Source organism: Mytilus galloprovincialis, chromosome 4, assembly GCF_965363235.1.
Source record: "Mytilus galloprovincialis chromosome 4, xbMytGall1.hap1.1, whole genome shotgun sequence".
In the NCBI taxonomy this organism is placed as follows: Eukaryota; Metazoa; Mollusca; class Bivalvia; order Mytilida; family Mytilidae; genus Mytilus; species Mytilus galloprovincialis.
In genome coordinates, this window is record NC_134841.1 from 53,460,840 (window position 1) to 53,488,245 (window position 27,406).

The following is a 27,406-nucleotide window of genomic DNA, read 5'->3' on the forward strand; positions in this document are numbered from 1 at the left end:
ACAATGCTTAGTTTTTGTGGTTAAGTCTGTTTCTTAGAAACTATAATTAAGCAATAGGTCAACTATACTTTTGTATTATGATATTTAGTGTATTGAATGATTGTGAGGTGTACATGTATTTCTTCTTTGGTTTATATGACCTTGACCTCATTTTCTTGGATCATGTTAAGTTTATGTGATAGTTGTAGTGAAGCTTTATATTTAAGATTATCAACATAATCAATGATTAGTAAAGAAGGCGAGACATTTCAGTGTGTGTACAATAAGAGTTGCAGCTTGCCTTTAAAAGTGGTATTTCTTTGATTGCTGGATGATAATTATAGTCTCACTTGACCCAATCCTTTGAAATAATTCAAATTGTACACAATATTGTGGATCATCAATGCAGTTTAAGGTCTATTTTTCGGGGGGGGGGTTGTTAAATGGCGGAAACTGAAAACGAAAAAATAAAGAATTTTAACATCCTTTCTTTCGGGTTATTTTTATCTACATACTAATAATAGGCAAGTTTCATATTGTTAAGCACATGTTTACAAGAAAGAAAAACACTTACAGAGAAATAAATTCAAAATAAAAGATTTTAAAAAGCATATTGTATTGAAATAATTAGGAGATCGTGAGACTTTGTTTTTGAAATATTTGATAAGCTCATGCGAACGTTGTTCATGCGATTGAATTTAGTATGTTCGACTTCTTATTTTAAAAAAAAGTTCGATCAATGTCAAAAAGATAGTAACTCAGCAATAAATATGGCATAAACAGATGGACATTGATTCTAGGTTGTAAAGTAATATTTTTGCTTTTCATCGTTTTTTCTTTGTTTCTTTTTTTAATTGTCTTGAATCAAGATTTGTGATGTGGTGTATCTTAATGAGTTGTCTTGCATTGATGATTTTCGTTGTATCTTTTCTTGAATAATGGAAAGAAAACGTAAAAGAAATACAATGGAACAATGATGTATTGACAACAACCGATAAGGAAATCCGGGAACAAGAATAGAAACTTGAATATACTTATTTTTTATGTAAAAAGTTAGACATATATATGTCTCTGGTAAAAATTAACAAAATCACTCTTCATACAAAGCCTTTCTTACCCCATTACAATACTGAAATATGCTACTTAGTATCATACATCTAGAATTTAAAATCAATATATACGAATAGATGTGAAACAAGTGGCAGAAAATTTGAAGCCTACGTGGATGATGCGATTTGCAGAGTGCACTCACCAAGTTGGTCGTAGTCATGTCCTATGGTTTTCAAAATCAAATTTGTCCACACTGTTGTAAATATCCTGCCGCTTAATTCTTCTCTGAAAGTTTAATCCATCTCATATAGCCATGAATTTTATTTCATAATATTACAATTAAAAATAGTTTCACTCTTTCAGTATGCTGTTTTTCTATAGTTGACAACATTTAAAGATACATGTAGACAAAAAATACCAAAGGGACATTTAACTCAGAAGTAGAAAATAAATCGACAACGCCATGACTTCAAAAAACACAAAAAGATAAACAGACAAACAGACACACAATAGTACACACAAAACACAACATATAAACTAAAGGCTGAGCAACACGAACCCCACCAAAAACTGGGTGATCTCAGGTGCTTTGTAAGTGTAAACCGATCCAGCTTCACATGTGACACCCGTTAACATGAATTCATATTCATTCACACCAAAGGAATGTTGAAATTTGAAGGATACTTTTATTTATATTGTTAGTTTTTAAAGATGTTGGTGCACTACTATGTGTTTTACATATCTCACATGCACTCTTAATCTGCTCTATGGTTAAGTTGTTGTCTTTTTGACACATTCCCTATTTCCATTCTCAACTTTACTTAAACTTAAGTTATTCTCTGGAAACTCAAATGTGTCTTCAGACAATGCCGACCTCGACAAAATACAAATATATAAAAATAAAGCAAACATTTTAAATTTAACAGCACAATATCAAAGACCAGATGACACAGATTCCTTTTGATGAGCTGTTACGTTAGTCTCTTCATGAGGGGGTCAAACTAGATTTGAATCCATTGGAAATCTGGTGTGTTTATTCTTTAGGTTCATACATTTTGTTAAAGTCAGGTAAATCTTTCAATCAGGCAATTTTTGATCAAGTATTCATTGGAAATTACTCTTTCTTATCCATTTAAAACAACCAGTTTTGGTCATACAAAGAAGAACAAGCAAATATATGATAGTTTTGTATTTATTTATAGCCATTCCAACTATAAAAAAAACTTACATATAAATCAACTTAGCCACAACTCAACATAATGTAATGTGTAATTAAATCATACAACAGGTTAACAAAACCATTAAAAAACAAACAAATGACTTAGCAACTCTAGAAAGGTTTATATAAATAAGGTCAAACAGAACCAAAACATTATTTTCATCAAACAGAACCTGTTTAATTTGCAATCATGTTTTTTTTTACTTTCTTTTAACTAGAACCATAAAATACCAATGCAAGATCTTATTTTGTGAATCAATCTGACGATAGAATAAGAGACCCTGCATATGAGAGAGCATTAACTACCAGTACCAAAAAATATCCAAGTTCTAGTCAAACAAAAAAACTAAAATAGTATATAAAAATACAAGAAATTAATATTTGGACGGATGATGATAACTATAAATGAAGACACCTTTAAACAATACTCTTGTTATTAAATATCATAACAGTACTTATTTCTACTTTATTTTACATTATGTTTTACCTCAGGGAATCTGTTTCCTTCATGAAGATTTATTTTTTCATATACTTAAGGTATGGACACACCATTTTAAACTAAGTGCTTTAGACATTTTTGTTGAAACAAATACAACAATTTCACTTGGATTAAAAAATTAGGAATTTGGACACAAACAGGTGACTTATAAAATTTGGACATAAACAGTTGACTTATAAAAATCCTCTTATATACAATTATTCAAAAAAAATCTGCAGGCAACAAATATTGTTTTAATAGACATTATAAATATCCAATTGTTAGCACTATCCCAATGTTTTTGAGCTTATTAATGTAAACACAAATATTCAAACTTTCCATATGTTACTTTAAAAATAAAAACATAGATGTTAGTTGAAACAGTGGCAAGATTGAACCCAAATTACTGACATTTCACAGAATAAAATCAATAATAAAACTAACAGAGGTGTACGGAAAGACCTGAAACATAACAAAATATGAAGAGAAAAAAATAAAATAAGTGGTCCTTTCATAAAGCGTTACCAAATTATTTGACTTGTACAAAATATTAAGAAAAACATATACTACTTTTTTTTTTTTTAAATCATTCACTTACATGACCAGTACACAAAATCAAGAAAAACATCTGTGTTTATATATTATGAATTAAAACATTGATAAAGTTTTGGGCCAACAAGGAATGTCACTTTTTCAAAAAAATATCATTTATCAAGATTTGTTTATTTAATAGTGTATAGAATGGTTCTATTCTCAGGTTACAGGTATGTAAACAAAAAAATTAGTAACACTAATGGAAATGCCCATTTCTACAATTTTTTATTACAGTTTTTTTCTTATTCAATCCACAAGTAAAACTCATCTGACAGTCACTTGATTGCTTTAAGGGCAGGTTCTACATAACAGTAACCTGTATCTTACAATAAAGCACTACCAATTTTCTAAAATGGTCCAGAAAAAAAACCTTTCATATAAAAGTTTTAAGTAATTGTAAATGTGTCTAAGCTGAACCCTTTATTTACCAGAAATCAGTCTGAAGTTTTGTAACGTTTAAGCTGAACCCTTTCCTTACCAGAAATCAGTCTGAAGTTTTGTAACATCTAAGCTGAACCCTTTCTTTACCAGAAATCAGTCTGAAGTTTTGTAACGTCAAAGCTGAACCCTTTCTTTACCAGAAATCAGTCTGAAGTTTTGTAACAAGACTAACAATTAACTATTGATTATAATTAACCCATTGTAAAGCTAAAAAATGTTTACTCTGAACAAATCTTTAGGACAAAAGGGTTTCACTTACACAGATTTCTCTGGATTCCATTATTCATGATATTCATTACATGTGGGGAATCATTGTGTTATGAACTATTAAATTCTTTTTTGCAGACCTTGCTCATAACAAATCAATGCTAAATTCAATACTTTTTAGATGCAAGGTTAAGATAAGGGTTGAAAAAATATCTACAATTAACTAACAATATGGGTCACTTAATTGAAAAACAGGGTTGCAATTTAGTTTAATTCTTTATTTGATACATTTCTAGAATATAAACCAAAGTATACAAAGTAAATAAAGACAAAGCAAGAAATACACAAAAATTGGTCATTTCCAAACAAATCACAGTATTTGTACAGTAGGTATTAAAACATATTAATAGCAAATAAACAATACATGTACATCAAAATTGAAAGTATCACAGTTACGCTTCATTGAATATAAACTTTATCATAATAATATAAACTAAATGCTATATCACAGCCTCATATAAGAATGATTTTGAAGGAGTTTCTATTTCTATATGGTTATATCATACAAAAAAAGTCTTCAATTTGTAAAACATTTCTTATCCACATAATGATTATTTGTATTTTGCATATCAATGAACTTCATAGTTCCAGTGAGAAATAAGCTAAAGGCAAATACTGGAAAAAATCAGAATAACCATGTGATAACATGGAAATTTACATAAGCACTAAATTTTCTTGTATTAATAAAGATAAAAATAAGACCTGAGTGATAAATAAATATTATATTCAGAAAAGTTTCCATCTTGATTTGCTCAAGATTTACACAAATGTCGCACAAGAATTTGCGATGCAACTGCAAATTGCTATAAATGCATAGAAGTCAAAAAGATCATTGTCACATTTATGTTTTATTTCCCTACACACATTTTTCAATAACTGAAATTTGTGAAAACAAAATGATCTAGATCTGACCAATACAATTTTAAGGATGTACTTAGGTGAGGTTTTGGAATAAGTGTCAAATGATCGGATTCCTTGGTGTTTTTCCATACGATACAAGGTAAAATATTTTGCCCCATAACACCAATTCATCTTTTAACATAATACTTAATAGTTCATAAAAGGTCATTTGGCAAAATTTAGGCAGATTCTTAATTTTCTTTCTTTTGATTTGAGACCCAAATAATACCAATGCAAATATAAGGTAAAAGTCAGAGTCAGCCTTTTCCCGTCATATTTTATAAATCAAATATCTCGAAAAGGAGCTCCATGACCTATCAATATGTTTAGCTTATTTTGATCCTTTACAAATACTCTTCCAGCTTAAAGTATCAATTTTGAATTCTTAATTTATTTGATTTTACCTCAGCTCGCCTAAGTATATCCTTAATCTATATATTTATTCAAAGGAACTTCAGAACACAAAATTCCCATCATTTGATGTTTTTCCTCTATTTTACTGCATTATACAGTATTTAGTGAACATTTTTTCAAAAACAGTAGCTGGTATCAGCAGTTTTGTAAAAATTTAACTTTGCTAGCAAACATATAAGGTATCACTATGGATTACTTATATCATACATTTATATAAAATACATATTAATGTCACTTTCCATTGAACTTAGCTAGCATGGCATATACACATTATATTAACAATTGTAACAATATCCTATCATTTCACAAATTTTTTCGTGAAACTGGGTAATGGCCGTGATGGATTTAAGTTCCCATTGTGTAAAGGAGAGTTTGGTAATGGATCAAGTTTTTGGTGACTGCCATTCAGATTTGGCGAGCTTGAATGTTTCATGGGTAGATTCTTTTCCCCTTTCTTTGGTTTCTGAAATCAGAGAAAAGACAGATGATAAATGATCAAAGAATTATTTGTTCAGTAAATACCAAACATTTCTTTTAATAATCTGGACACAACTTTATTTGGATCACTCCTCATCATTTGGTAAAACAAACTTTGAGACTGTTACTAATTTGAAATGTCAGATATAATATAAATATAACAAGAATGTGTCCTCAGTACACGAATGCCCCACTCGCACTATCATTTTCCATGTTCAGTGGACCGTGAAATTGGGGTAAAAACTCTAATTTGGCATTAAAATTAGAAAGATCATATCATAGGGGACATGTGTACTAAGTTTGAAGTCGATTGGACTTAAACTTCATCAAAAACTACCTTGACCAAAAACTTTAACCTGAAGCGGGACAGACGGACGGACGAACGAACGGACAGACGGACGGACGGACGCACAGACCAGAAAACATAATGCCCCTCTACTATCGTAGGTGGGGCATAATATCGTAGGTGGGGCATAAAAATACTTAAACTATCACATTTCCATGTTCAGTGAACTGCAAAATCAGTGTCGAATTATGTTGGTATTTGAGAGTCACTAATAAGTCTAACAGGAAGCTTTATACATTTTTTTATGATAAAAGAGATGATTTTTCATTTCCTATCATTAATTATCCATTTTTAGATGGTGACGCTCCCTTGTCACCAACTTATGGTGTTTATATATCTCAACTTGTACGATTCGTTCGTGAATGTAACAATGTATCAGATTTTAGTGAGAGAAATTTATGTATTACTGAAAAATTATTACACCAGGGTTTTCGATATCACAAACTAGTCAAAACATTTACTAAATTTACCAATGATGATTGTGGTCAAGTTTGGTTTAATTTGGCCAAGTAGTTTCAGAGGAGAAGAATTTTGTAAAATTTAACGACGACGGAGATGGACGCCAAGTGATGACAAAATGCTCACTTGAATGGCTAGATGAGCTAAAAAAGAAAGTAACAACACACTAGCTTACCTTTTGTTGCAATGGGTTCATCACTCCTACATTGGGAGTTGTGTTGAATACTTTGTTGAAATTAGTTTCTCTGTTGACTAGTTCCATTTGGTAGTACCGTTTCTCATCCTGGAAAAATGATTAATACAATTTTGTAATTACAGTCAAACCTGTATTTAGAGACCACACAAGTAAGAAGGCAAAAATGGTCTCTTAATGCAGGTAGTTTTTAACACAAAGTTGGTCATCAAGTGCAAAAGTCAATTTTGACAATTTTTCATTCTATTTCTTGACCCCAAAGACTGAGGGATGGTACCAGCGAACTAGTTTAACCCCACCACATAAGTTGTGGTAGTTTGATGTTAATTTGTTAAGGTCCAATCTCCAAGAATAACATGCCCGCACAGTGGATGTGTCACAGTGAATTTCAGTTTCCTGACTTTTCCTCTGAAGTCTGATTTGTGTTACATGATCAATTGTTCACCCTAAAAATGACTAAGACTTATACAAATTTCCTAAGTCAGATGCATATAGTTCACTTGTTGTCCTTGGTTCATGTCTGTTATAATTGTTTTGTTATAAATTAGGCTGTTTGTTTTCTCGAATTGTTTTTCTTCATATTTTTCATGTGAGGGACTTTTCCAGCTGACTATACAGTTTTGGTTTTTTCTTATTGTTGAAGGCTGTATGGTTGCCTATAATTGCTTACATCCACTTCATTTGAACTTTGGTGGATAGTTTATTATACCAAAACCTTATTTTTAAATGGGTAGGTTTGTGTGTACAGCCAACTGTTTCCCCTTCCACACTTAGACTACAGGTACCAAGTCTGGTAAAACTTACAATTAATTGTTTCATTCTCTGTTCCTTTTCAATGATTGAATGTCTTAGTTGCTCTATCAATTCAAGATCCTCTGGTCTCGATTCCCTATTACGATACCTCTCTGATGCTTCTTGTAAACTGAAAAAATATATATATAATTAAACCATTAAAAAGTGTTTCAAAATAATAATATAATTAAACCTATAAAAAGTGTTTCAAAATAATAATATAATTAAACCTATAAAAAGTGTTTCAAAATAATAATATAATTAAACCTATAAAAAGTGTTTCAAAATAATCTGAATTAAAAATAAAAATTAATTAAGAATGCTTCATGCTAGCCAAAAGTCTGATGCCACCAGCCTTTAATAAACAGTTTCGCAGAGAAAGAGATGGACAGTAGATTTAATGAGATAAGTGTGAATCTAAAAAACACTTGTAAATAACAGTTAAGATCAGTTCACCTAGACAAATTATGTCATAAACAGTGATCAATTTAAATGTCAAGTAACAGATAACAGGAATCCCTTTTTCAAAAAAAACGTTAACAGCATTGCAAATTTAAACAGAACAGATAACAGACAGTGGGTTGAAAACAGTTAACAGTTTAATTTTATCTCAAATAACAGTTAACCCTTTCGCCGATGAGTCCCGGTTTACCGGGATTCACGCTTCAGACAGCTGACGATGAGTCCCGTTTTACCGGGATCGGAATACCTCTTTTATATTTCCCGCTCAAAACAGTGCAAACATGAGTTATCTTTCTTTGATGAATACCCGGATGAAAGTGTAAACATGGCGCTTCCGTTTGTTGATAACCGTGTCAAAATCAGACGAAATTTACGGAATTTACGAGAATTTGAAATGAGGGAACATTTTTTTTGAAAGAATATGGAAGAATTGAAGCCAAACTAGTATACTTTTTTGACATAAAATGTCGTTTTATATACAAAACACTTGGAATGGACATCGTTCAGTGTGAGGAATTTGTACAGCCTCATAAAATTTTTCAAAATTTTGCTGTTTTGGGTTAAAAAATTACGATTTGGGGTCTAAGAGCAGAATTTTGAGAATTTCACTTAGATAATGCCGAAAATTTGAAAATTTGAATATTTTATGAAGAAAAAATTATCAAAACATGAACAAAACTGTGAACATGGTGTTAGTGAATGAAATAAATACACAAATAACTATAAACAAGTTTTTATTGACATTTATTATGAAGGTCTCCCACTTGAGTAAAAGTAGCCAGGGAAGCCATCGTCTCAGAGTAGCTTCTGTCTGGGCAGCAATCGGTGAAAGGGTTAACAACACCTTAAAAAAGACCAAAACAGGTTAACATAAAAAGATATTGAGACCAGACAAGTCTACAAATTTTCAATATCTAAAATTATTATTTTATAGTCTTTTAGAGTCTTCCATACTTACGCTATCTGTGTTTCTGAGATTTTATCTTTGAGTATTTCTTGAGCTTCAGTAAAATCTTCCATCATTTGCTCAATCTCTTTGTTGTGGTCAGTTTTCACATTCTCTAAATCATTCTTAAACTGTTTGGTCATAACTTCTTCTTTTTTCCTGTTCAAAATGTAAAGAATTATTAATGATAATTGTTCTTCCACAGAAAATTTGCCTTTCATAACTTATTGTGTAGATTAATAATAAATTTATGTCAAAAATTTGCCCTGCAAACTCAACAATATTGTTTATTTGAAAAGCTGTCATATTCAGCAATTTAAGGGCATTAAATGGCAAACATAAATTATTCTAAGCATCATTTTTTTTATATTTATGTTTTGATGGCAAAAAGTTTCCCTTACAACCTTTTTCTCCCATGAAGATTTATTTCTCATTTCACACTAAAGAGTGTGATATATGGATAAGTTATAACAGAAATGTGTTAAATGAGTTTCAATGGTCACAGTATAATACTTTTCCCTTGTAGCAACAGACATTTGTGTTTTCTTGAATAACATACAAAACACGAATGTAGGACAGAAAGTCACAGGTCAAAAAGTCACAGGATAAAAAGTCACAATTCAGTTTTGAGATCATTTTTCTTTGGACAAGAAAGTTTTATTTTGAAAATATTTTTTTGGGTATTTTTCTTAAAGTTTACACTCATGTTCCATCTAAAAGATTCCTGATGCCACTAGAGATCTTAAGCATTGAAAACATCTCATCTTTATGTTTGACAACAGAATGACAACAGAATAATAAAGTCAAACTATTAAGGTGCAAAAGAGAAGAAGAATGTTTTGTGGTATTTTCTATTTTAATAAAATATCATTTTTGCCATAAAATAAATAGGTTTGATAACACCTGTCAATATTTAATTTCAATAATAAACTTGCCAAATGTGTATCTATCATATATTAAAATTAAATAACTTGAGTTGATATCAAGCAATGAATATCAATAGAATTTACCATTGCCAATAAAGCTAAAAAGCTGGAAATTTGAAAGTCATTTCAATCTGAATTCAAGAACAAAGCAACATGATGTATTTAGCAAAATTACAAAACACATGGACTTCTATGACTGAACTAGTGATGAAGATTATAGACTTTTTAGTTTATCTTGATCTGATATTTTTAATACAATTATATTAACTTATGTGCTATTTTCTATTATAGCATTATCTTTGCATTTTCTAAAAAAATTGTTATAATAAAATTAAAGAAATGACATTAAGCACTATATTTTGAAAAATTACAGTAATCAGTACAGAAAGATATCAAGTATCTATACAATACAGCTGATAAAGACAATTTCAATCTTTATTGATAAATAACAAATTTTAAAAACTTCTTAAAACAATACAGCTGATAAAAATTCAATTTCTATCTTTATTGATAAGTACATGTAACAAATTTTAAATACTTCTTAGGGGTCATCCATAATTGTCAACCAATTTTCAAAGTGTACAAAATGTACACTTAGGGGAGAGGATTAAAATTCAACATTTTTAAAAGTCACTTTTTTTTAATTTCTGGATTTTATTCCTTTCAGCAGGGTTCGGTTTTTTTATTACCGTGATGAAGCCATTTATCATCTATTCATTTGAAAATAATGTGAAATTGTACATTAAAACTAGCCTGTTTTAAAATATATGTGATACAGATTATGATGGCTCACAGTCAGATATGTTTCAGTTTATTTTCAATGCAAATGTCTATATTAAACTGAACTATAATAGACAGGATCTTCTTTTTTATTAAGAATGATTGATTCTTGTCTTGAAATCCGACAATGTTTAATGTACACTTTTTGAGGGAGGGTGTGGGGTCAGTAAAAGTGTATGTTTTGTACACTTTGGAAAATGGTTGACAATTTTGGATGACCCCTCAAACAAGAATGTGTCCATAGTTAATGGATGCCCCACTCGCAAGATAATTTTCTATGTTCAATGGGCTGTGAAATTGGAGGTAAATACTCTTATTTGGCATTAAAATTGGAAAGATCATATCATAGGAAACATGTGTACTAAGTTTCAAGTTGATTGGACTTCAACTTCATCAAAAACTACCTTGACCAAAAACTTTAACCTGATCGATAGAACAGACGAACGAATGGATGCACAGAACATAAAAAAATAATTTTCTAGATGTAATTGTTAATGAACCAGTATGATTATGTTTTCCAGTCCCTGGATAAGTGCAAGATTCAGGTTTATGGCATGTGTAATTCAATTTTTAATTCTAAATATTATTTTTCCTCAGCAAGAAATACTACTGTAAATTCAGAACTTATTGTGTGCATTTATTATTGTGATTTTGTCATTTTAAACTTAAATGCGATTTTAATTTTTTACGATTTTGAGAAAAATCCTGTTTAATTCATATAAAAGATTTCAAAATGCGAGTTTAAATTATTGGGTTTGCAACTCTATAGCATTTTTCGCAATAATAAAAACCTCGCATTAATTTCTGAATTTACAGTATATATTTTATACAGTTATCTTGTCAACAAGAGTGTATGTTGGTGTTGAGTCTGCTGACCCCACTGAATCTGTGTCTGCAATCCAAAAAATGGCAGAGTTTGAAACAGTTAAAGGTACCTACTTGATTTGAAGATTAGCATCACTTCTAACTTTGAGTATTTCCTTCCCTTTTCCCTCCAACTCTCTAAGTAATCTTTCAATATTGTCTTTCAGATCATGTATTTCATCTTTAAGGTTGTTTATATGTCTTTCTCTATGGCCTATTTCACTTTGTAACTCTTCAGTTTTCATTTGATGATCTTTGTCCTAAATACACAGAATTAATTAATACATTAAGATTTTTTAACACAGAACACCTCTTTATGTTATTTTGTGAATCCTTTCTTTTGTTGTTTTTGGAATAGAATCACAAGTTTGTAATTTTTTTTTTAATTTGTGGTTCAGATCTTGCACATCTTTAAAAACCAATAATAATTGTGCATTACTTAGGGTAATTTTTTTTATATTTAACAAGAAATCCACAAAAAAAATTCAACTCTATACTTATTCTCCTAGTACGAATGTATGAAGTATAAGGCAGTGATTGGCATTCCAAACAAGTGGCTCGTAAGAGTTTGGATCGTTCACCTGATTTTTTTTAGCTCAATTCATTCATCAATCATGATTTATATTTTTGAGTTAAAATGTATATCGGTGTTTGCTTAAAAATGCTACTTTTTTTTGTTTTGGTCATATATGCCTCAATATAAATATCTAAGTTATGTTCTTAGTGCTTAAGAGATGAAATGTAACAAGCATTCTGTGAGTATTGCATGGCAATAAATAATCCACTACCGGTTAACAATCATTGTATTGGAACAAAATTCTAAGTTGATCTATAACTTGTCATAGTGTAAACTAAATCAAGTCAATATCTTCAAGCATGACAAATAAAAGTGTTGAAAACTGATTATTACAGTAAATTTTCTGAGTCAAAGAACCATAACTCTGTTGAAAATCATCAGATCTCAACAAAATTTGAATTTGATCTGCAATTTGTCATGATAAAACTATATACCGGTACCAATTTTCAAATCAATATTTTCAAGCATGACGGAAAAAGTTGACAACTTTTTATTTAAGTTCAAGGACCATACCTCTGAAAAAAATCATCAGACTGAAACAAAATCCGATCTTCATCTGTAACTTGTCAGGATAAAACTATATACCAATTTTCAAATCAATATCCTCAAGTATGATGAAAAAAAAGTGTAGGAAATTTGTTATTTGAGGGAATTTTTTAAGCCAAAAACCCATACCTCTCAAAAAAACATGCTTTGCGTTATTCCATGTGTCAGAGTGTTATTGTAATGTAATGAAATTCTTTGTCAGTAGAAAATAAAGCCAAACCTTCTGCCTTGAAATTTCTATTGATCTCTCCAACTCTATCCTAGCTGTGTGCATCTGTGAAGCATGGCTTTTTTCTACTTCATCTACAAACTGCTGATGCTGAGCGGATAGTTCATCTCTTACATTAGCTAAAATTAATATACCAATATTACATAACACTGATTCATCTAAATGACCTTCATTCTGCCTTTTTTTTATACAACAAGGTTACAAGCGTTCCTTATTTCATCTAAATTTCTTCTTACTTTGTGTCATTAAAATAATATGTATATCATTGTAACTAAGACTACAATCACAGGTTCCTGTAATGAAATATCAGATTTTTTAGGTGTAGTCAAATTTCCTGTCTTCTAAAAGGTTCTTATTTTTACTTTTTGCCCATTTTGTTAACAATGTGAATCCATAAATGGTACAAGAAATTGCAATCAAAATTTCTGGATTTCATTTTTAAAAAGAACAAATACATTCTTACTTGCATCGTATAAATTACAAAGTAAAGTAATACCTTTACATGGAAATTAACACCCTCATAAGATTTGCATAAGATAGTGTTAATAGAATAGATCCTTCAAATATAAACTTAAATGACTGTCCCTAAAACATAAATGCTTAGCAAACAATTTACAATTATTTTGATCTTAAGATATCTATTTTAAATTTCATTGAGTTGTATTGCTGTCTTTAAAGATTTGTCATACCTATTTTTTCATTGTGTTTCTTTGACTGTGTTTCCAGATCAGCAAGACGTTTATCTTCTGCTTCTGACTTTACACCTTCTACAGCTGCTTTATGAGCTGTCAAATGAACTTGCATATCTTCCATATGTGCTGACTTCATTTTTCTCTCTAATTCCTGAAATAAAGGTCATAAATAAGTTTATAAATTTTTTATAACTATTTTTTAGTTATGTTTGAAATAATAAATGGGGAATGTGACCATAGGAGACATATGATGCCCCTGCTTGCATATAATGTATAAAGGGAGATAACTCAAGAAGGGGGGGGGGGGGGGCATAAAAACAGCACTTGTTTTGCTTTTTATTGTCAGGATGTTATCTTGATGATTTATTCAATATGTGGTGTTTGTTCTCAGGAAAGCAACCTTCCAGATTTTAATCAATAACTTATAAGAATTGCAATTCTGTCCCAAACAATTCTTTTAATAAAATGCTTGGCTGAGCACAGCCTGATACGCCTGCAGTAGTCGAACCCTGAACAGTTGGTGCAAGTTTGGACACAATATTCGAGGTTGCATGGTACGGTCTGAATTTGGATTGTCATCAAATTTTTGACATAATATATAAAATACAAAAATGTAAATGTGTTGAAAGATCTTAAACGTTTAAAATGGGTAGAAATATTTGTATTAATTTTCAATTGAAGATTTCTTGCTATAAGTATTGCTCAATAATGTGCAATTGAAAATTTCTTGCTATTGTGCAATACTGTGCAATTGAAGATTTCCTGCTATTGCACAATACTTTATATAATAATTTACACATCATATTTGGTGTGTATCTCCTGCCATATCAGTATTTTTTGCTTTGATATACAAATAAGAAATATAAATCAATGCAAAAATGGAAAATTTATATATATAAAAAAAAAAAATTATGAAGAAAAAAAAATTCACCCCCAAACCCCCATTTATTTTTAAGCCCCCTTTCAGAAATCACCCACAAACTCAATCCCAACTTTCCCTGTGTTGTGATACCTTGCATTGCAATTTTAGAGTGATCCATTCACTTAAACACAAGTTATTGTCTGGAAACTAGAAAATTGCTTGTTTATTGCCCTTAATTCCTGAACCTTCAAGGTAATTACCCCCAAACTAAATCCCAGCCTCCTCTTTTGATATGGAACCTTGTTGTACAATTTTGGAAAGATCCATACACTCAAACAAATTATTGTCTGGAAACTAGAAAAATGCTCATTTTGACCCCTTCTGGGCCCCTAATTCCTTATTGTTGGGACCATAATCCCTAAAATCGATCCAAACCTTCCTTTTAGGGTTTCAAACCTTGTGTTTAAGTTAAACTAATGTTATTGTCCAGAAACCAAGAGTCTTCGGACGACACTGACAACAAGGACAACATGATACCAATATACAACCACAAATTTTTTTTGCGGTTGTATATAAATGATTTTGATATATCTATCACTAAACCATTTAGTTTGAATTTCCAAGAAAATAACTTGCTTTAAGCAAGCATTTAGACAGGTAAATGACCTAGTATTTTAAACAATGACTCTTACCTCAGCATCTTCATTTTTCTGCCTCAGTAACTTTTCTTTTTCTTGTTCATGCGAGGACTCAATAAGTTTGACGTTTTGTGAGTATTCATCTTGAGCCTCTACCATCTTCCTCTCTAGTTTTCTTTTCTCTTCTTCAGCCTCCTTCCTCAATCTCTCTATTTCCTCAGCTGATTCAGAGTAACTCTTTGATATTTTACTTTCCATACTGGCCATCTGTTAGAGGAAATTAAGATTAAGAATTGGGGTTTCTACAATTTTTTGTTGCTTATACCTAGACATGGTCCATGTAATTCTTGATTTTTATATATACATGAATGCATTAATGTAGAATCAAAATAACTTTCCAAGTTATCATAACAATTTGACCTCATTATTAATTATGTTCTAAAAAAAATATTTGATGAGTACTTATTGAAGAAATGAATTTATAACAAGCAATAAGGAATGTTATATTAAACTCGATGATGACCGCATATTTATCATGTTTATAGCTTGGTTAAATAACTGAACATAATTAAGGTAATGGAAATCAACGCGACAGCAATACAACGGAATACCCTCAGGGTCATTGGCTGACACTCAACAACTTCACAGGTAAACGTGGCGTCTTCAACTTCAAATATTGATTTGTACCATATGACTTTGCTCCCCCAATTCTTTTAAATCTCTTACATTCTTGTAGAATTTTCAATTAAACACTTAACCCACTCAGAATTCTAGTTTGCTAACAAACTTTCCTGAAACTAGAGTATTTATATTGCCCAATGAGTTAAAAAAAAAATAGGTACATTTGTATCTTACCAGACAAAAACTAACTTAACAGTCCAATTTAACGGTTTACCTGTTTCTGCATCTCAGCAATGATTTTTTCCAACCCAGCTTTGCCTGCTTTCATTTCCTCATCTTTAAGTTTTGACAATTGCTGCAAAGCAGCTTTTCTTTCGTCATCCTTCTGCTGTGTGATGTCATGTTTTAATCTAGATGATTCAGTTCTAAAATGATAAAAGAAAAAAAACCTTAAAATTCTACATTGAGTTCAAAAATAGCACAGAAAAGCTGATTGAAGATGAAGTTTACAATATCATCTCCTTGGCCAAATATTCAGCCTTTTTTTTTTAGAGACATGAGAAGTAAGTCTAAATAAAATAAATGTTTATTAATTACAGAAAATAGATTTTTTTCTTCAATTTTACTATAAGAAAGATGAAATATTATGATTGACATTAAGATTATGGTTTTTCAGTGATATTTTTAAGAGCAGAGTAATTGTAAAATGTCATGCATGGTGACCTAATAGTCTATTTGTAATTATATATATAAATGTAAAGGGTTTACATCTACCTGTGCCAATAATTTTATGAATAAAAGAACAACCAAAAATCATAAATAAACAAAGTCTTCAAAAATAGAGTATGGCTATCACAATTCATCTTATCACTATTTGTCCGCCATTAGGCCACCCTTAAAAAATTGTTTGTTTGGCATTGCCGACCCACAATATCAGCAGGTGGGTAGGTAGGTAGGATTTTTTTTTTTTTTTTTTTTACATTTAAAAGCCTTATACATGTAAATCATGAAGTCTCCAGATCAATGTTGTCTAAAGCATTGCAGCATTGTTGTGTGTACATGCTGGTGGTTTCTTTGAAAGGGGTCAACAATCAATTTCACATTCTACATCATATGGATAATTTCACGTAAGACTTTCAGTTTTATTGGCAAAGTTAACCAAAGTACCCAGAAAAAAACACAGAACTGAGGCAGGAAACTGACAAATTAACCATATAAAATGTATGACGTGAAAATTGAACTTTTATTGTGGGACTGCCCATTGAACAGAGGCCTGATGTCACATCTTGAAGTTGTGGTCACAGTTTGGTAAAATTACCATAAGTTAAATGGCTCAACCACTACGGCTCCTTGTACAAATGGACAAAGATTAAAAACTTTGCTTTGGTTTTATAAACATCACTTTCTACACCATATGGGTAATTTCATGGCAGTCAGTTTTAGTGCCGTACTAAACCGTAGTACTTGAAGGAAAATGCCAACCTGTGGGAGGAAACTGACTAACCTTATCACATCCGACATGAAAATCAAACCTTAATTTTGCAACTGCCCAACTAGGGCTCAAACCAATACCTGGAGGCTAGTAATCATACATGTAAGGTGTGACGAACTACCATACAAACATGCCTACTTCCCCTGATAAGTTTTGAGGATAAAGGATCTGTTCCAAATTAGGATAGCAAAATATTAAAAATTTGGAAGGTTGGCACAAATAGACATGGTGTTTATACTAATATTATCCAAGTGCAAGGTTTTTCAGGGATAGGTTTAAAACGTATGATAAATTCAAAATGGAAATATGCAGCAGGACAGACAATTTTTGCAGATAAATAAACTATGGGTTGTAATGCTTGTTTGATGAACAGAAATCTGGACATGCATTACATGAATACAGATAAATTAATGAGCCCTTAGAATTGTGGAAAAGGAGGGGATTTTATTCATCACTAGTACACTGGATACATTTATAAATATGTTTCTGTCAGTATCTTTTGTGTTTTAAGAATTATCTTATTCATGTTAAGAAGAAAGGCAAGAAAAGGGGGAAGTACTACAATTGACACAAGATGCTAGTCTTTAAAATATGTATGTTTTGTTCCAGGCTAGCATCTACTAGTACAAAACTACTATAAACCTGTAAATCATTATGGTCTTTAAGCTTTGGTGCTTACAGCCATAATTATCTTGAATGCATCATTGTGGTTCTGACTATAGTAGATACTTTGTTCTCTGGTTCAAGGGAAAATTTGTCAATGATAAATTTCAAATATTTAATAAGTTCAACAAATGTAAGAGCCACGCATATTTGTTCTGTGATGTCACGGTGAAAAACTTCTATCTCATGAAGCGACAAAGTCAAGCAGAAATCATCTGTTTCTGCTTTACAAAAGATAAAATTGAGTCCTCTACAAGGTCTCTCAGAACGTTTCTTTCAAAGAATAGCTGAAATTTGAATTTTGATAAAATCCATCTCCCTTAACAAATGCATTGCAGCATAGGGAGATGCCTTCCCCTGCCAGCCTCTTTGACATTACTTTTGGCAGACTTTTTCTATTCCATGTCATTTAAATGTTTGCTCCCAATACAGTGTAAGGCAAGCGCTTTTAAGATCATGATTTGAAATAAGTAAAGCCAGGAACAAACTCGGCGGATACGATCAATTTCCGGCACAATTTCGATTTTTTTAAATAAAAAAAAAAAAATTTCTGAAACGCAAATAAAATTATTTGGGCGGCAAGTTTTTCAGTGGGTCGGGCGGCAATGCCAAACAAATGAAATTTTATTTTTGGCCTTACTTGACATCACACAGGTTACCAGTAAAATTTTGACTTCATAATACAAAATATCTGACGCCACAATGGAAAAGCGATTGTTGTAGAACGTCAATAGTTCAAGCAGGCAGATTCTCGGATTGAAATATGGATATCAGTCTTGTTCCAGTCAATTACAAACACCCCAAAAAAAACTTGATATATCTGTAATTTTGTTTAGGTTATTTTAAAAGTACTTAGTAAATCATTATCTTAGCATTCCAGTTTCCTCCAAACTCATCTCAAAACAGAAAGACTTTAAGGTGTAAAACTTAAAGAATTTGAGAAAAATGACATCAGACAAACTGCTATTTTTAAAATTGAGCATTTATATTTTAAGATTGTTGTAATTCACTGTGTAAAGCTAGAAATTATGTACTTAAATGAATCTGAAAATGCATAACATAAAGCATGATACTAAATTTCAGAATCTCTGAATGGCAGTTCCTGTGAAAATGCTACCAAAATATTATGGGGCAGACATAAACTGATTTACCTCCCTATTTGATTGGTGGTATGATACATAATTTAACTTTTACTTGTGGATTCATTTTTTTTTTTACATATAACAAATAACAGAAAAGAATCAATTTTTAATCAGGTTTCATTTACACTTCTTGACTTCGTTTCCTTAAAAAAAGTTATCCATAAATAAGGGATCTCCAATATTATAAGATGAAATTTTATTTTCTAGGTAAGAAAGCGATATGAGATGCATGTAAATGAGATACAAGTAACACTTTCACAAGGAACAGCTTTCAAAGGTATTCTTCATCAACACTATCTTGAATATCTTGCCTTTAACTGTGCATGCTCACCTTAATGTTTCTGACCATTTACCCTCCAAATCCTTTGATAACTTATCTAGTTGATTTTGTAGATCTATTTTGGCTTCTTTCATTTTGCTGTCATACATGGCTCGTAATTTTTCAAGTTCAGCCTGAAATTATACAATTTTCATAAGACTATTTCACAACATATATAAAGCAACTAATTGATGTTACATTGAAAATTATTAACATTTGCATATTTTATATTCAGGCCTTTACAATAATTTTTTTTTAACTTGCCCAATAGGACAAGTACATACCAAAACTTATTTGTCGGAATGGAATTGTAACTTGTCCAAAAAAACGCACCTTTATATTAGCCTTTTTTGCATTTAAAGTTGATTCAATGAACAAGGCAACATTTAAAAATATGTTTGTTTCCCCTGGATTTCACAGGAGGGTAGGTAGGTAGGTAAAAAACAAAATCTCCAGCAGTTTTTACTATTGTAAATTTCCATGACCACATACATTGTACAAAGCCTTATACAAAATGATTTGCTCTTCTTTTATTTTAAGTTGAAAATTTGAAGTTTGACAGTAATATTCAAATAAAGTGGACTAAACAATGCTAAATGCATGTATGCAATATGATGTTATATCTTTTCAAACATGAAAGTACCAGGGATAGCATTATTTATAGTCATAGATATTCACAATAAAGCGTCACACAAATTATCAACCCTGGTCATTGGGCCTTTCAAACCATAATCCAAATTTCTTTATGAAGTAAACAGCATACACAATTCAACATGTCCATCCAAAAATTCTGGATCCTTGGCAATGACTCACCTTATAAGTTGCAGCATCATTTTTGGCCGTTCGAAGTTCATTCCTCGTCTTCTCCAGTTCTGTTTGAAGCTGCGTTGAAGCATCTTTTAGACTGTTAATCTTACTGGATGCAGATCCCAGACCAGCCTCACTATCTTGTAGTATAGCATTCAATCTTGCAACCTAGAAGAGATATTATTTTAGAATGTAATATTATTTAAAAAAAAAAAAAAACGTTTGTTCCTAAACTAGTAATGCTAGTATTTCACTGACATCACAAATTCCACAAAAATGTTAATTCAAATTATTTCTTTCTTCAAAATATTTTATAAACCTTTTTCCTTAAAAAATTAGGCAAGCAAATTCAAAAAGTTACTATAACACACAAAATGACCTGAAATTAGCTCTATATTATTCCCCCCCTAAATAATTACTTTCTACTCTCTACTTTTAAAAATTGCACAGTGGTATTCAATATAAATCTGTTTCGTATATCATTCTTAGAGACCTACCATTAAAAATCCTCATATTTCATATACTGTGATTTGAATAGGTGCACATAACATAATCACCAAGACATATATGATGCTACTTTTTTTTAAAATACAATGTTGCAGAAAAATCTGATATTGTTTGTAAAACATTTATGTTCACTGTAAAATGCAAATTATAGTCGTGAATAAAGAAAATCCATCAAATTCAGCATAATAAAACAGTTCCAAATTTAATTATTGTGATCTATCTTATATTTGGTGTGATCTTCCATTCTAATAACCCTAAGCCGAAAACTTATCCATACAATGTTAATAAAAAACAAACCGTTCTGCTTGTCTGAATAAATAGATCATTATATATATATAGTTATATTATAATAGTCATTTATAAATAGATCAGATCATTATATGTTAATATAGCCATATAAGTATTTTTCCAGCCTATTTAAATTATTCCATAGCTATAGTCCTAGTAATGGACTTCTGGTCATATGTTAAATCTTTTATAAATTATAACTTGCTGAAATCGTACAGAATTTTTTCTATTACATGTATTTAAAAAAATTGTTAATTATTATGTTTTGACTTATTCATGCATATACTATTACAGATTTATGATTACTGGTTTTAATAAAAGAGGGTACAGTAGTTTTTGTTTGTTAGTTAATTTTGAGTGTAAAACCTCATTGCAAGACTATTGTAATGATTTTCAGTTGTACATCAAATATTGTAAATATAAAGTGAAGCCAAAACAAATAAAAAATTTCTAAGAACAACTTTATTCTTTTTTAGACTGAAGCCGTTAGTTCAGTTGTTAAAATACAGCTTTCACTCAACACAAAAGAATCTGCTACTAGTTAAATTCTTATAAGGATGTTTAGTAACTTAAAAGATGCTTTACTTTCATTTGAACACTAAGATTGTAAGTCCTACCTCTTTTTCAGAATTTTCTAATCTAACTGTTAATTCTGATTTTATCCTCTCATATTCATCTTTCAGTTTATCTTTTTCAGATATCAGATGTGTGGTGTCATCTGTGTATTTCTTCATCAATTGCTGAAAATAGTAAAAAAAGCCCATATAATAATTGAAAGTTACAAAATTTATTCTTAAGAGATTTTGTAAAAAATCTACTGATTCCATAGTTCATTACCCCAATTAAATTCACTTAGGACCATGATAACTTTTTTATTATATCTATGCATAATTAAAGTAACTTTTAAAAAATTGAGTATGATAAAATTAAGAATGGAAATGGGGATTGTGTCAAAGAGACAATAACTCGACCAAAGAGCAGAAAACAGCTGAGGGCCACCAATGGATCTTCAATCAACACAGCCAGAAATTCCTGTATCCGGAGGCGGGCTTAATCTGGCCCCTAAACAAAATGTGTACAAGTTCAATGAAAATGAACGTCACACCAAACTCCAAAACATAAAAATGAACTAAAATTAAGAAACATACAAGACCAACTAGGGTCAGAGGCTCCTGACTTGGGAAAGGCACAAAAATGCGGCGGGGTTAAACAAAAATTGTGACCTTTTCACCAAAGCATGGAATACTTAATAAATTTTCATATATATTTTTCCATCCCATAAATTCAAGGATCTCCATAGATCAAAATTTAACGATGTGATAACATTCACCTGACAAAACCATATGTCTAAGGCGTGTTGTGATAGAAAGTATATTATTCCTCCATTTCTATGTAAGGAATGGTGAACAGACTAATATATTGCTTATTATATTTATTACATCATAGAATAATCAATATTTTCAGTAATTGTCATTTTTAACAATTTCCATGCCAAGCTTGCATGACTGTCCTTCAGGTCTCAGGTTATTATTTTGCTATATTGCAGGGCTCACACTACTTCAGAATTATAGGGAGAAGTGACTTCTCTTTTTGAAACTGATAGGGAGAAGTGGTAAGATTTGAAAGAGAAGTGCTCATTCGCGCGGTGCAATACAATGTTTGGATTTTACAATAGTATAAAGGGCCATATGTAAATAATGTTCTTTTTATATTGTTCAATTCATATCTGAGTAAAAAAAATTACAATTAAAGTAACATTTGAAATTAAAAGTTGTTTAAGTTTTACTCAGGTTCTAATTGTGAGAAACTACCAACTAAATATCTAGCACTAAAAAAAAAAAATTATTTAAAAAAATGTAAAGAAATTATAATATATCAATTACAATTTAATTAAAAATTATCTTGTGTATGACATTCAGTGTTTCTCATAAAAAAATATAAAAGTTATTAAGCTGGGCCAGAATATATTGATATTAGTATAATAGTCTCAGAGTTAAGCACCTTTAATCAATAGTTTGAAACAATCCATAAAAAATATAGGGAATTATATACACCAATCAATTAGATGTTACCAAAAGTCTCTTAATGCGTGTGGAATGTGTAATTTTCCCCTTTGGGATCAATATTCTTCTGTCAGCTGTTCCATCCGTGCGTCCGTAGTAATTATTGTAAAAGTACGGATTTCGGTCATAGCTGGTCCGGTTCAGATCCGGAGTTTAGAAATCGGTCAATGGCGGACGAATGCAAGAAAATTTACAAAAATAAACGATGTTTGACAAGTTATTTGGAAAGGAACATGACGTTTTTAATGCAATAAATGGATTAAAAATTTACTGGAGGCAACTTTTATCACGTTTAAATGAAGTAACAAACTTATGTTGCCGCCGAATTTGAGGTTGATGTACGTTTTCGAGTAACAAGCACCGGAACTTGCAGAAATGCACGAAGTGATAAAAAGTTGTATTTTTATCAAATAACCTGCTACACACTACGAAGACAATGCTTAAACCTCTTTTCTAAAGATAATGAATCGTTTATGTCTGAATTTCTTTAATTATCAATAAAAAATTGATGTTTCATCAACTTGGTAAAAATTGAAAATGTACGATGACGGAAGCCACTGAAAGCGACTATCGTCAAGAACAGGGCGACTTGTTTTCGCTTTTGGGGGACGGGGAAAGATAAGTGACGGTCGGGAAGGCGACTTCTTCGCCCAAGTCGCCTGGTAGCGTGAGCCCTGTTAATTGGTAATTGTTCAGTGCTTAAAAATCTGGGTTTCATTTTTTTCACTGTCAAATTCAGAAGTCATGAACAAGTAAAGAGAATTTAACGCATCAATATGAAGTTTTGTACCCGTTTCGTAAAACAGATTTGGAGGGCAAACGTTTACAACTTTAATGGTTTTAATGAATTCAAATTGCAATTTTCATATTAAAAGAAATCTATGCAATATACATTTTTCTCTTCTTGAATTTTAATTACGGAATTACGATACCAAATTTCTTCAGATTATCAAGTTGCAGATAGTAGTCATGTATTTACTTTAAAACTTGTAAAAGTGATTCAATATTTCGATAATTATTCAACTCCTATTATTTGGCATGAAATTATGTTATGTTTTAGGTCTTCTTTAATACTCGTTGAAAAATGGGGTGTTGATTGCATACAATTTACTTTGTAATTCGGTTTTAAATTTATTATTTAACCTAAATTTTCATCAGCATTTGCTAAAACGTAAAATCCTCAATTGTGGTCAAGTGTTCCCCTGTCAGGCGTGGGGATTAACCTGTACAAGTTATTAGCGATCATTAGCCGGATTTCACCAACAGCTTTAAAACTTTAGTACTAAAGAGTTCACAAGTACACAAGTTAAGGTCCTCAGGAAAACACGTCACCCTACCTTGACACACTATTCTGACTATGAGCTACCCAGTATTTGATCAGACTCCTAAATGTCATGTACTTGCTGAGGAAGCAGAAAATACCAAGTTATTGTCTTTGATGTGACTTGTCTCAGATTTACCCCAAAATTTGCAATTGAATAAGCATGCTGCCATTAGACCAATGAGGCAGTTGCAATTTATATCAAAGCTTATAAGATACACCATGTATATGCATATTTTGAAAATTTATTTTATTGTGGAGCTTAATACCAAATAGTGGAAAGTCAAAACCACCAAATGTAGGAATAATAAACAAAACAGAAGTTGCAAACATTTTCCGAGGAACAGGCTATGCAAATTTCTTTATTTTCAACTTAAATTTCTCAAATATTAAAATCAGCCTTGTAAAATCTGAATGGCCAACTTGGTTTATCGTATTCTACAGGGCCCATTGTTCTTAAAAAAAGTAATATCTACCCAAAGAACAGAGAAATAATTTGTTATCATTTTGTTTGTATCCTCCAAAACACTCTGTTGAACAATTACCTGTTTACATTCTGACAAGTAATTCTCTGCCTTTTGTTTTTGTTCAGACATTTCGATATCTGTTGACTTTTTCAGATCTAACATTTCTCTTGCATGTTTCTCTGCCAGTTCTTTGATCTGTTTTTCAGATTTTTCTACTTGTGTCTGTATTTCTCTTTCATAACGCGTGACTAATGTCTCCTTTTCTATAGACAGATCCTCCAATGACTGAAAAATTCAATTGAAAAAAAATATTAATAATATTATAATTTATATATAGATCAATTCTGTATTCAACAAAATTAAGATTTATTTTATAGATATTTTAAAAGTAGTTTTGACAAGTATTAATTCATAACAAAACTAGAAACTAGAAACAATACAAGAACATATTTTATTGTATAGCAATATAATATTTGAAAGTAAAACATTGGTTTAAACTAAGATTTTGACGTTGATGACGTCATGAATTTTGAAGATTCATTGCACTAGTGCAATATTGGAATTTATTGCACACTAACTTTTTGTTACTTTCTGTGGGAAATATTATATTGCTATACAATAAAATAAGTTCTTGTATTGTTTCTAGTTCTATAAAACAGAAAATGAAAAAGCTTGTTGACAAAAGATACAACAAGGAAAAGCCATTATGGTATTCAAGACATTTACTTTAGCATGTGTTTACTTGTTTATATTCATTAATGTAATTTTTGAATACTGTAAATTCAGAAATTTAGTGTGGTTTTACTACGGGCTGTTCCAAAAATAAATGTATGGGAGTATTTCATTACAAACCTGTTCAAGAGATCTTAGTTGTGACAACTTTTCTTCGGACAATGAATCTTTTTCACTTTCAAGTGTTTTTCTCTCTGATTCTAGCCATGAAAGTCTGTCCTTTAAACGACTTATTTCCTTTTGTAAATCTGCAATCTTTGATGTTTTCTGAATATTTGTACCTTCTAATTCTCCAATTTGACCTACATATAAAAAATAATTTTTAAATATTAATAAATTATCAATCTGAAAATTATATTTTCCAGACATCATACAAATTAAGTTAATACCATGAAAACTGGATTGACTTCTAGTCATTCTGGGCAAGGATTATATTTGCCAGTCATGACCTAAACTAAAAGCTATTTGGCCTCAATGGCAGATTTGGATTTAGGACAATTTTTACAGCGGATGACTGTGTTGAATATATATGCAAGTAAAAAACCATTTTTATCTATATGCACTTGTACAGAAAAAATTGTGTTAAAGCATGCAGAAGAATATCTCAAAAACAATTGCAATCTCCTATATGTGTTCCGAATGTTCAAAGCTGAAAGGTGGTGGATATGTTTTTTACCTGTGCAACTGAAAATTGTATTTTATGTGGTGGAGGCATAACATTGAGAAGATTCAAGTTTATAAGTGTTCCCAAACATTTCTTACTGGCCAGAAACTATTATTTTACATTCAGAAACGTCAATTCCTACATTTTAAAATTAACATATTTACAAGACTTTATAATTATTATAATGTTGTTTTGCTTTATGGCTTCTCTGTTCCAGCATTTCATAGCCCGGTATGGTCATCTTGAACAACAGAAAAGACCTTCAGGGCACATGACTTACATGTACTGTAATTACACTATTAAAAACATATGTTTTCCAACTACAAGTTTTTTTTATGTGTCTAAACCAAATTTTGCAAATACTTGTACTACATGTAGTCAGAATGTTTGACTAATCTGGGGCATCAGACTAGTATGTAGCTAACGGTACAGAATGGCCAACAAAAATCCAGAAAAAACATGTCAAAAGCAGTAATTTAGTGTGCTAGCCAGATTGTGATTCCCATTTTAAGCTTAAGAAAACCTACCAGATTTGGTGAGTAGGTCTTTGGCTTGTTCTTGACATCTTTCTTTTGTTACCATTAAATCTGATTCTAATTCTTTTAACTTTGTCATTGCTTCTGAAGCTTTCTGTTTGGCATCTTTCAGCTAAAACACATTTAAGTGATAATAAATTTGATGAAATATACATGTACATGTACACATCTAAAACTATTTGTTTAATCTGGTAACAATTTCTGCCAAAACCTGTATTCCCCCGATGATCCAAAAACACATGTACTATTATGTACACATGTATGAATAATTTTTTTTAGAACCGACTTACACATGTGTAAAATCAACATCTTTACATTTTCAATGGCTAGGGGAACAGTACATGTTATATACATGTATATTAGCTATACAGCCTGACCTATGTGTCATGTACATGCTCAAGTATAATTGTCTAGCAAAATCCAATACAAATTTTAATGTGTCATTGTGGTTGTGTCTGATCACATTACAAGTAAACAACTTTACAATATTAATGGCTTAAAATTCTTGCATTTTCAAGGTAGGCAGGATTTTTCTATGTAATTGACTTTAAATAGAAAATCACGGTGAAGAGTCTTTTGTTTTCTTTGCGGTTGTTGAGCATGTTGAGTTACTGTTTCATTGATGTTTGTATCATTACATCCTTTAGTTGACA

The 27,406-nt window shown here is 30.8% G+C and overlaps 2 protein-coding genes across 2 annotated transcripts in view; one reads left to right on the plus strand and one right to left on the minus strand.

Moving 5' to 3' along the window:
- Positions 1-2,203: 2,203 nt before the first annotated feature.
- The window catches only part of LOC143072432 (protein FAM184A-like), a 37,441-nt gene continuing 12,238 nt past the window's right edge, over positions 2,204-27,406 (minus strand). The window contains exons 3-17 of the mRNA XM_076247353.1: positions 26,745-26,865; positions 25,674-25,855; positions 24,900-25,106; positions 21,588-21,710; positions 20,182-20,343; positions 19,381-19,502; positions 16,027-16,177; positions 15,186-15,398; positions 13,629-13,782; positions 12,931-13,058; positions 11,663-11,847; positions 9,030-9,176; positions 7,622-7,739; positions 6,800-6,907; positions 2,204-5,805 (exon numbers count right to left, since the gene is read on the minus strand). Of these exons, the coding sequence (XP_076103468.1) occupies positions 5,641-5,805; positions 6,800-6,907; positions 7,622-7,739; positions 9,030-9,176; positions 11,663-11,847; positions 12,931-13,058; positions 13,629-13,782; positions 15,186-15,398; positions 16,027-16,177; positions 19,381-19,502; positions 20,182-20,343; positions 21,588-21,710; positions 24,900-25,106; positions 25,674-25,855; positions 26,745-26,865 (2,286 nt within the window). The 3' untranslated portion in view covers positions 2,204-5,640. The remainder of the gene's footprint in view (positions 5,806-6,799; positions 6,908-7,621; positions 7,740-9,029; positions 9,177-11,662; positions 11,848-12,930; positions 13,059-13,628; positions 13,783-15,185; positions 15,399-16,026; positions 16,178-19,380; positions 19,503-20,181; positions 20,344-21,587; positions 21,711-24,899; positions 25,107-25,673; positions 25,856-26,744; positions 26,866-27,406) is intronic.
- The window catches only part of LOC143072430 (tudor domain-containing 6-like), a 77,677-nt gene continuing 76,829 nt past the window's right edge, over positions 26,559-27,406 (plus strand). Inside the window, exon 1 of the mRNA XM_076247349.1 lies at positions 26,559-26,752. The gene's annotated coding sequence lies outside the window, so the exon portion shown is untranslated. The remainder of the gene's footprint in view (positions 26,753-27,406) is intronic.